Source organism: Periophthalmus magnuspinnatus, chromosome 11 (assembly GCF_009829125.3).
Source record: "Periophthalmus magnuspinnatus isolate fPerMag1 chromosome 11, fPerMag1.2.pri, whole genome shotgun sequence".
Lineage (NCBI taxonomy): Eukaryota > Metazoa > Chordata > Actinopteri > Gobiiformes > Gobiidae > Periophthalmus > Periophthalmus magnuspinnatus.
The window spans coordinates 16,865,311-16,877,443 of NC_047136.2; the positions used below are offsets into that span (position 1 = coordinate 16,865,311).

General features: G+C 36.5%; 1 protein-coding gene across 1 annotated transcript in view; it reads left to right on the forward strand.

Annotated features, from left to right (window-relative positions):
• The window catches only part of sh3bp5lb (SH3-binding domain protein 5-like, b), a 31,886-nt gene that overhangs the window by 5,454 nt on the left and 14,299 nt on the right, over positions 1 to 12,133 (forward strand). Inside the window, exons 3-4 of the mRNA XM_055225493.1 lie at positions 163 to 291; positions 5,465 to 5,626. Coding sequence (XP_055081468.1) covers positions 163 to 291; positions 5,465 to 5,626 — 291 coding nt within the window. The remainder of the gene's footprint in view (positions 1 to 162; positions 292 to 5,464; positions 5,627 to 12,133) is intronic.

A 12,133-nucleotide genomic window follows, 5' to 3' on the forward strand; every position in this document is an offset into this window, starting at 1 on the left:
TATTCTCCTTTTCTGCTGTTCTTCTTGATCATCGCAACACTGTAATTTCCCCACTGTAAAACAAATAAAGGTTTATCTTATCATAATGGACTTCTATAATTCACTTGTTTGTTTGTAAAGAAATGCAAGGTTGTGTTGATGTGTTGTGCTGTTGTGTTGCAGGATGCCCGCTCCAGCTACAGGAGGATCCTGACAGACTCGGCTCGGAGGCTGAACGCTCAGGGCTCAGCGCTGGGAACATGCATTGAGAAAGCACGGCCCTACTACGAGGCCCGCAGACTGGCCAAGGAGGTCTGACACTGCACTTGTACTACTCCTTGGAATACTCAAAAACGAAATGTTGATCACAAATACATATAATATGTTACCTTTTTCCATTTAATAATTTTATAATTAAAGCAAATCATTTAGATTATAAAGAGGACATCTAAAAATAAAATAAACCTTCATGAGCTTAATAAATTGTGTTGTAATAGTGTTTCCTATTCATATCTAAGTTGTATTTTGATTGCTTCATACATATATGTATGAATAATCCCATATTATCCTGCACTATCCTGTATTCAGTTTTCTGTATCTCCATCCACTGCTCTGTAATTATTCAAAAATATTTTTGATTTATTTATGTATTTATTTAACATTTACAGTGTACATTATATACACAAAATTTCACACACCAGATTTAGATCTAAATGAAAAATAATGGTCCTTGCATGTTATAGTTTAATACTAAATATTCAGACACATGTCTTTTTTAAGATGATCAAAATGTATGCATTTAACATCAGAATTGTAAATGGAAAAAGATGACATAATCAACTTTTTGAGTGAATCAGAGAGGAAGTTCATTCCTATGTAAAATCACCTAATTCAACATAAAATCAACTTTGAATTAATCTATTTTACATTTTAACAGTAGTTTAGTTTTAATACTTTACAGTCATTCATTGTACACACAAACAAAAATATTATGACCCTTATTTAATGCTTTAATACTACAAATGATACATGCTAGAGTATCATGTTTTTGACTACAAAATTAAAATAATATCTTAAATAAACCAATGTATGCTAATTAATGTACCGTTTATAATAATAATGAAGAGATGAACAGTAAGAGGAACATGTTGCTGTCCATGGTGCTAATACAGGATTTGTGAATTTAAGATTTTTTAAGAATTTATATATCACACCTCTCTTCCCCCAGCTACGTTAGCTTCTCTCTTATATTTGTCCATTTAAAGATTTGATATTTGGGAGCATGGCACTTAATGAAGTAGTTAGCATTCCTGCTAATTAGAATATAATCATTAATGTATTGTTATGTGCAGTCTAGCATTTAGTAACTACTACAAAGTAAGGGATTATATTTTTATCACTTAGTAATCTAATGCTTTACAATTTAAAACACAGTAGTAATTAGGTCACTTGAAGAAGTAATAATAAGTAGTTAGCAATCTGATTATTTTTTATAAAGAATTTTGACCAACAGTTCATAGCAAGCACATCGGTAGTGCTATTTTCAACATAACATTGGACTTGTGGTGTGCTTTGTCACTGTCTGAAGAGCTTCAGAGCTTCAGACATTCTGGGCATAATCCCAGGCCCTGCTGTCATATGTGGAAGTACTTGGCTCCTTTTGGAACTGTGAGCTGAGGACAGATCTGTGTCACTGTCCAAGGTGCTGGTACGGGTGGAAGTATTAATACAATTCTTATCATTTAAAAGGTTGCAATTAGAACATCATTAAAAGTACTGTTTTCTTTATTAGTTGTTAGTTATTAGTTAGGAATGTAATTTTCTCTGAAAGGAACAAAATATCCTGTTTCCATGAGGTTTTATACTGTGCAATCCATGGGTTTCAGAATGATGAAAAATTAGGACCATTGCTATAGCATCATTATATATACTTTTAGAAAGTTGTCAAAATGTTGCATATAACAATATAATAAGAGCTTGAAACTAAAGATCAGCCGATATGGTTGTACATGGCTGATGCAGATACTGATTGTTTAGAATCCAGTGCAACGATTTTGATCATTTTCCCCAACTGATGTAATTTAAATTTACTACAAACTCACCCGCAGCCTTTTGAGCGTGAAGTCATTCCTGTGGTGTTAGTGGCAGAGTGGTTCAGTGGTTAGCGCTCTGGCCTCACAGCAAGAGGGGCATTTATTCAATTGCTGGGTCAAATGGAGCCTTTGCGTCTTCTACCTGTGTTTAGTGGGTTAACCCTATCACCACAGACTCCTGCTAGGTCAAATGCAGAACACAAAGTCTACCTTAACCCCTCTTTTATGTCAAATCTAGTCACTACTGCAGTATCTGTCTCTGCATAGATATATTCTAGAACTCAACAACCTCTTGTTTTGTGAAAGCACTGTCAATATTTGGGCACAATAATAATCTGTGAACATGTTGCTGTCCAAGCTGCTGATCCCATCTTTATTTTAGGATAACCAAGTCAGGCCCCCCTTAATGCCTTTTGAAAGCAGCCCATTAGAGCAGACAGTGTAATGGTGCTGGCTGTGAGGTGTAATGACCAGACTGAATGAGACTGACCAGTACATCCATTATACCATAGAGGCGCAATACTGTTCTGATTCAGCCTTTCTTATATAGTCACTCACTACATTGACATACATGCCAGGAAAAACAGATAACTAGCCTGGTTCAATTTTAAACAGATTTATCAAAATGCAGTTAAACTCAAGAACTTCGATTGAGGTGTCATGCTTCAATTATTATTATTATTGGAGGAGTTTTGCAGATCTTGATTGATTGATTTGGCACCAATATTTTTTTCTACACTGCCCCAGTCTCTGTGTGCCCATGTGTCATTCCCAAACTAAATGAGTGAAAATATGAATTTATATACCAGGTAAATACATGTTTTTACAAAAGCAGTAAGTGAATTTGCAAACTTCACCATAACTCTGATAACAGCAAGGCAAATATTGGATATCGGCTGCAAAAATCTATATCGGCCCATTCCTAGTAACAGCGCAGTCCAATTTACATTAATCATAGAATGGAAGAGGCATTCAATTGCATGAGGTAAGAAACAGCCAGGCAAATATTGGATATGTGTTTGGTGAATACTAACTCCTTTTAGATCAGCAGCAACTACTACAGTCCCTTCATCACAATTAGCACATGTTGTGTCATTGTTTTGGTCCACTACGAAGCTTCAGTGTGCTTATATGTGCTGCAGAGAGCAAATAACTTGTGAGTAATCCAGTTCCCAGCATGTCTGAAAGTCATATGCTTAAGGAAAATGAAATGTTGCTTATCTATATCTGTGCATGTAAAACGTAGTGCTAAATTTGAGGTGCGAAAAAGGGGCTTTGAGGCGTTTAGGTGTGTCTACTCGTTTAACATTAGCACTAAATCTGCAGCTGTAATTGCTAATAAAAATGACTATCATACACATAACCACACTTACGGGTGAAATAGATATGGAACATTTGATTTTCAGATTTTCTGCGAACTGCATTTACTCACAAGTTATTTGCTCTCCACAGCACAAATAGGCACTGAAGCTCCAATAGGTTTTACTTTCAATTTAACGTTTGGAGGTATTCAGCTTTGATCTGCGGTATACTGGGACAACAGTGGTCTGACGCTGTTTTCTTGAGTTTTCAGACCATCTTAAAACTTATTTGACAATATTTGTTAATGTATGCATTGTGTCACCCAGTGTGATGTCACTGCAAAGTATCATTAGAAATGTATTTTTTCTTTCTGATAGTATTTTCTTTCTAATTATTTAGAGTCAGTAGAGTTGTAAGGTGAGAAATATTCTGGGTCACTCCACACATCTGAATTTGTACTGGTGGAATCACGTGCTTGTCTCCATGGAGATAGATAAGTATAATGCCATACCGTGGAATATTCCAGGCAAAGTAATAACATGGGGGAGGAGGTAGAGGTCTGGAACCGCAGACATGCACTTGCCGTGTGGTCTCTGCCCATGTGTCTCTCAAGACAAAAAGGTCCAAAGGTCTCTTAAAATGTAGTAGCGATTTTTGACAGTTTAAAGGAGCTTTACCTGATTTTTGATGTGAAAAAACAGACTAGTTTGTTTACATATGCTTTTCACAACTGTAAATTAGCCTAGTTTGTACTAAAATTGCAAAACGTGTAATAGAAACCGTAGAGAATGCTACTAAAACACTATTTACACAGTTAAGTAGTGCCACTTTATTAAGAGTAATTTGTGTTGGCTCTGTCGAAATTTAGCAAAGAACTTTTTACTTCTACAACAGTATAATATTTTGAAAACATTTAGCTAGGATCTTACCATTTTTGACATATAGAATGAGTCAGTTGTATTATAATAACTGATGTAGGCCATGGAATTGAATCGAAATCCATGATCAATACAAAGCTGTTCATTTTTTTGCCAATCCTTGACAGACTGCACTTTTTGACCTTTCCCTTATGAAGAGAAATTTCATTGTAAATATCTGCATTGTCCTCTTTGTGGTAACCCCTTTCTCCAGGAAGTACTCCATGTTTTTAAATTCGTACAAGCATGCTTAGTTTGCTTCACTTTGTAGCTAACCAGCTGTAGGGTTGTAAAAAATACAGATACATTAAAGGTGCTTTATTACACAAAGTGACTCTTGTGACCTTCAAGCTATATTATAATGCTGTTAACTTCTCTAAAACATACCGGGAGGTGAGTTTTGTTTCATTCACACATGTTTGAGTAACCCTTTATTGTTAGCCTGTCCACATCTCCAAAGCTGAAAAGGCTCTGCTCCACCTTGTGATGTCATGAAGTGGTAGTTTTCAAGTTAACAGCTACCTTTTACCTTAAGTTAAGCAGAGATTAGTAATTCCAGAGGAAATTGTCCAAATGATTCTAGTAAAAGGAGTTTAAAAACAGTGGAGTACTTCCAGTTTTAACATGTGGCATCACAAGATGGAACAGAGTGTTTTCTGTTTGTGGGTAGAACTCAGCCTAAATATACAGGATGTGTGACTAAAACAAAACTAAACTTCAAGAATGTATTTGATGAGAAAAAATTATATCATAGATCAGAAAATAGCGTAATATGGGCCCTTTAATAGATTTATGAGTTATGCCAAATGTAAAGTACAGGAGATTGAAAAGTCTAAGTACTACACATTGTAGGACTAGGGGAGTCAGATATTGACAGGAATCTCATTATATATTTTTTTTACTTTACTCATTGGCTATATTCAGAATGGAGTCCATCAGAAATGTGCTAAAATATGCCAGTAAATGTAGTGAGGCTGATATTTCTGTTCTGATATGACATTCTGTTATTCAGTTAATCGTTTTTTGTTTTTTTCTTTACCTTGAACCTGTATACCCTTTAGGTTGTCAACACACTTTTATAACCAAGCAGAATAAATAGGCTAGCCTCTGTCTCCACCATGTCTCCTCTATGTGTCTTGCTCCTGACACTGAGTGATTGTGTTTGCATTGCAGGCACAGCAGGAGACCCAGAAGGCTGCCCTGCGGTATGAGCGGGCCGTGTCCATGCACTCTGCTGCTAGGGAGATGGTCTATGTGGCTGAACAGGGGCTGCTGGCAGACAGGAACACCATGGATCCCACCTGGCAAGAGATGCTCAACCACGCCACAGCCAAGGTACTCCTTTATGCGCTCAGTTAGCCCAGTTTTGAAGTTGCTGAAGAAAATATAGGAAATAAGCAATTCTATTGAAACTAATTTATGCCCCTGCTACAGTAAGCCTAAAGCAGTTGAATGAAAGACTTTAGCAGTTAGATAATATCTGTATGAGTCATAGAAGTTACTTATTCAACCCTCTGCAGTTCAAATCTGCTAGTACAAAGAAAGTGCCCACGACAAATATTGATCCCTAGAAAATTGTTCCATCTTTCATTTATTGAACATTAAGCCTATAATTAATTATTAATTCATGCATTAATTATTTAATTATGAATGAATAATTATGAAGAAAGACTGCATATATTACTCATTAATAATTATTGTGACAGGCTTAGAGCTGTGCAATTTAATTAAGATTCAATCTCTAATGGTCAATTTAAAAATTGGTATTATGCAAAATAGATTTTTTTAAGCTTGCTACCATGCAATAACGTTCTTCCCTCATCAAAAACATGTCTGATGAGGTTTTAGATGTTAGCCATGCATGTTTGAGTATTTTAGCGCTCTCCCCCAGGCACTATTTGAGCCCTCCTTATGATTAGCTGTCAGATTCAGTGCAGTGTTCTGCCCACAAGCCTACGTCATCTATGTTCCCAAATGAGAATTATCCATAAATATACAGAAACATGATACAAAACTAAATAGCAACCTGACAAACCTGATGCAGTATACAGTAGTTTCATTAGCAGGATACACGCTGATTGTGTTGTGATAGCGCTCTGAAGTGGGAGTGACGTAACGTGGGGAGCAAAGGCAGGGCGAACTCAGAACATCAAAAACAAGTGAAACTTGTAAAACATGTTAATAGATAGTTTTCGGCAAATACAGCATTTTCAAAACAATAAAAGGTAAAATGGTGATCTAAATATGTCACGTGTTAGCACTTAATATCCCATATAAGTAGAAGTAAAATACCCTCTCTTTAATGGTGAGGTCTTAGCCAATCCTGTGTCAGTAAAAGCATATGGTTTCGACCAAGACTTTGGTTTGCAGTTTACATTTGTCATAATGTGCCAGTTAATTAAGTAGTTTTTAAGCCTCAATCATTTATAATAAACTATTAATAAACCCTTTGTTCATTAGGTCAGTTAGGTTGTTCTTCATGTTAACTTAGAAATGTATGTTACATTTTTAAAAAGTTATGTAAATGTAAAATTTATGTCCACTTAAAATACATCACCTGTTCTATACAAAAAACAGCCTTTACCAAGACTCTGTGAATCCACATGTCCTCTATGCTAACTTCAGTTAAATATTCCCTGCAGTGTCTGAAGTAACCTTTAAACTGTATGATTAATCCAGCTGGAGTCATTGGTGTACAAAATAAAGTGGTTATTGTAAGGACAAGGACGCTCTTGTTTGCTAGGTAATTGGCGAGCAATTGGGAGGAGGCGTGTTCTTGAAAGCACACGGCCTGTTTCTTTGTTCAACTTTAAAGGTCGCTGTGCCGCCGCTGCTGTTGCTGTGGTGTGGTGGAGGTGATTGATGGTGACTGCAGAGTTCAGCGGGTGCCTGCGTTCATGTGCAGATCGGAGACACTCCATCATTCAGCCTCCATGTTCTACTCATACAGTTAGACATGTAGCAGATTTAACACTGTGACGCTTTGTGGTCTCCTATGCATACATAGGGTTTACATCAGCAGTATTACAATTGATACTTGACTGTGACATCACGCCGGGGGTGCTCTCCATATATTTGTATTGGAGGAATGTTCAGCAGTTACCATGGTGACACAATGCATTCATTAGCAAACACAGACAAAATAGTATTTAGATTGTCTGAAAACTGCACAATGGATTTAAACAACTAATTTTCAGGAGATTGTGATAAATACAAGTATTCATGTTTTTTTAGGTGTTTTTCAATAAGAAAGATGAGAGTAACTGGAAAACTGATGGCTAATGCCAGCTAGCTTGTGACTCTAATTTTACGGGTAAGAATCTTTTTTAAGTGCACAAATCATCTGTTGTGGTTCCAACAATGTCAGCTCTTTTTGGTCAGATTGTGTTAAAATAAAAGTCAGATTAAGTCTAACTTGAGTAACAAAGCTTCTAACAGAGTAGTGCTTTTCAGCTTCACATCCCCAGTGAATATTGATGACATCAGTTGCAAACATACAAATTGTTTAAAGAAGTGAATTGAGTGAGTGTGACTTCATTCATTCATGCATAGCGTTCGGATAGCGTTCGTATCCAGCCAGCTCATCAAGGCTTGCAGTTATACAGATGAATTTGGAGCCAAGTCCCATATTTGGAATTCCAGTGCTTTACAGAATAAGAAATACATTGAAATCACAATACAACAAATCAAAACATAAATAATCACAAATAATCATCAGCAGAGCTCCTTTAAAGTCTATTCTCTGAGCCACAGTATGAGTATGCGCTCATATTTCCTGGTTCCAGTCAGGACCCAAGCAGCAGTGTTCTGGATATACTGCAGCTGTCTTAATGCTTGTTTGGAGAGGCCAGTGAGCAGACCTTTACAGTAGTCTAACCTGCTGGCAACAAATGCATGGATAGGGCTCTCTAGGTCTGACAGTTTACCTTTGATTTTTTCAATGTTTTTAGATAGTAAAAAGCTGCAGATGTTATTGATTTGATGTGGCTGTTAAAGTTCAAGTCTGAGTCCATTATTACCCCTAGATTTCTTGCCTGATTTGAAGGTTTTAGAAAGAGAGACTGGAGGAGCATATTCACCTGTTGCCAGTGAGACATAGATCTGAGTGTCATTTGCATAGTTGTGGTAGGACACATTATTGCTGCGTATTAACTGGCCTAATGGCAATATGTAGACATTGAACAACAGGGGTTCCAGCATGGACCCCTGGGGCACCCCACAGGCCAGGGATATTTTATCTGAGACATAGTGTTCAGTTTCAACAAAGTACTCCCTGTTTTCTAGATAGGACTTGAACCAGTTTAGTGCCATACCGGAGATGCCCACCCAGTTCTTTAGTCTCTGTAAGAGGATCCCATGATCGACAGTGTCAAAGACAGCACTCAGATCTGACAGGATCAAGACTGAGACTTTGCCTACGTCAGTGATCAGGCAGATGTCGCTTGTAACCTTAATAAGAGCAGTCTCAGTTCTGTGGTGGGGCCTCTTCCCACCTGCAACACTGGTTTGACAGGGGGTGGGCACATAGCAGTGCTGTCAATCATACTTAGACCACATGCCCACTCTGCCTAGACAAATAGCTGACGAAGAGGATCCAATCCCTGTTTCTCTTTTTGGAGACCCGGTGTGCCCTCTGCTTCCTTATTTGATGAAGGAATATTCCAATGGAGGCAGCAATGCTCAAGAAGAATATTTTTGGTTGTCATTGTGTCATTGTGATATCAACATTGCCTCCCATATGTAATTTATGCATGTTTTATTTTGCATAATTGTGAATCACGTTAGAAGAAGTGGATGTCCTAACAGCTTCTCAGTATTAGTCATTTTTGTATTTTTGACACAGCTCTCTTAAAAAGCTGAACCATGTTTTTTTTTATCTGTATGTCGTCTTTTACAGTGGCATTGGTTGGTGATTTTCGGTTGAGTTTATCGTACCGGTATCCCTGAAGCTTGGCCTGCAAAAATAATAAAACTGAAGTTAATTACATTCTTATAAGACTAAATACAAGCATTATTGACACTGAAATAATTGATTATTACATTAGTAGATTGCCCACTTTAACACTTTAATAAGAACTTTGAATATTGTCAAGAAAGGTTAAATTATATCCTTCATCATACATGAACATTTATGTAAATTAATAATTGTGTGAGCCACATTGGTTGTTTTCATGGAGTGCACTTCGATAGTGAGTAGCTCACCATGTTTGGCACTAGGTGTCATCCTAAGAGAAATTTTGCTTGAACTGAAAAAACACTACCTGGCACATATCTTATAGTAAATTCAACAGGAAAAAATCCCTGGTACTTGCCTCCAACCTGTAGTTCAGCAGCTACCAGTATGTTTCAGTCCACTTTCAAAGGATTTTGGGAAATATACACATTACGTTGAATTAGTCCAATGTGACTGCCTATTACCATTGTAAATTATATTGATCTAGTTTAGCTTCAACTTGTCATCAGTCCAATTTAATGATTCTTCTGGGTTTGCCATAGTTTAGCGTTAGTGCTCTTAGTTGTTACCATTGAAAATTTTTCGGCTCTGACTGTAAACAACAATTACACATTCACAAAATATTTTTTTCTGTAGTTTGGAGAAAACTGTCTTCGCCACCTTGTATTGGAGGACTGCTTATGCGTTTGAATGGATACCGTGTGGATAGGGCAGTTTTTTTTGTTGTTTTTTTTACTTTACTGTGTGAACAAGGATATTTTTTTTCCAATGGGTGAAGAAAATGCCTTTTACAAAAATATCTGGACATGTGTTGCCATGGAGTAAATGATAATAATTTGTACAATTAAGCCTTGGTATTACATGCAAATTATCTTTAAGTGCCCCTGCTGCTAATAATTGAATAATTTATTTCCTTAATTTGAATTACAATCAAGCTAAAAAACAATTACTGCTATACACCTTATTCAGGCCCACCCACTTTTGCTTCTAACTGCTACTGTTCTGCACCTCCATTTGTGTTGGCACATTTGTTAAACAGGAATGTTTTCAGAGAGAAAAAATATGATATAAAGCAGTTTGATTTGTGTGAAAACAAGTCAACACTGCACCAATTCTCTGGGAGGCTTGAAAGAGTTTATAGTCAGAGGAAAACTTCTCAATGCACACAATAACCTTTAATAGTGAGTGTGAGCATTCTGAGAGCTGAAAAGGACAAGAAAAGCTACTTAAGTATAATAGATAACCTAAACAATTGTGAATCACTGTTTCTATCAGGGAGCACCTGCAGCTTTGCTCTCACATAGAATTAGGAAAGAAAACGCAACATACCACGATACACCAGTGTTGTATATTCAGAAAGTTCACCAGTTAAACACATGCAATATTTCTCTCGATTTAAATTCACTATATATTTCTCTATGTACTGGTAAGAGACCTGCCACCTGCCTCACTCTATGTTACTACTTATCTATTATGAATTGCTGATATGCATACAGATATATTATTATTAGTATTTTTATTAGTATTATTAGTGTTGATGTTGTTATCATTATTATTATTGTTGTTGTTGTTTAAAATCTTTTTTTTTTTTAAATACTCAAAAATACTTTGAAACACATGTATTCTTACTCTGAATGGGGTCACCTCTCTACAGATCTGACCTGCCTGTCACCTTCCTATTCCCACAGAGATAGATATGTTCAAAGAACACACACTATGCAAAATCAACTTTTTTGAGCTTTTAACGATGTTAGAATAGAGTTCTTTCACCCTAGGTTCAGTAGTCCTCTGTAGAAAGTCCTTTGCCCCTGAACCTCACCAATGTGATGTCATAGATAGAGACAAGTCCATAAATCATTGTAAGACTCATTTTAAGCATTTCTTGCTGCTTTCTGCTTACATTTACATGTCTAAACATGATAGTTTAATTGTTTTTCACATAGCAATTTCTTCTGTTCCCAGTAGGTGGTGAGCTGTACCAGATCAGAGTATGAGGAGCACTGAGATTGAGTTTTTTGTTTTGTTTAGATTTTTTTTAGTATTACTACTAACAGTACTATTATTATAGTTAGTTACTATTAAATTCTAAATCATGAAATGCCAAAGCAAAGGTACTCAAGAGCATGTTTAAAGGCTAATAATGGTACATATTAATGCATTTAATTTAATTTCTATGCTGTGAAACATTCCAAACAGAACATAACACACACAATAACATCTCCATGTGTACAAGCAGGCTGCAGACACTTCACCATAAAAGTTGCATAGTGAACCTTTAATACCAGGTCCATCTGATGTAAAACTTGCTAATTCTACCGATACATTACTCTCCAACTACAAGCTATTACCTATAAGTACCTTGGTTATAAATATTCAATGTGTTGCAGCAAAACGTATCTCATATCACTTGTAGCGTTCTTAAAATAGCAGGGAGGATTATGCACTGTCACTCTATTCTGAGGCTGTTAGCAGAGGGCTGATGAGGAGTAGACAGCTGTCAAGATTCTAGCAGATTCCAGCCGTGCCCCAATCTGGTAAACACACTTCTGAGTGTACTAGACCATCTATAATGAAGGATCATGAATATTTATCTGAAAAACATAATATTTGCATGTAAGCAACTGTTAGATTTGCATAGGCCAAAATGTTTATTCAAAACTGCTCACAATGCATCCTCTGTCTATGCAAGAGTTTATGCCTTGTGACATGAAAAAATAAGTTTGCTGTGAGTGGATGAATTGCATAACTGTGTTAGCTAAATCCTTAAGGCTCTTTATTTACTGGTAAATCTCTTGCTACTTTCACCTATGGTCATGAGCTTTGGGTAATGATCAAAACTACAAGATTGTTGATTTAAGCAGTCAAAATTAATTTCCTCTGCAGGTTGG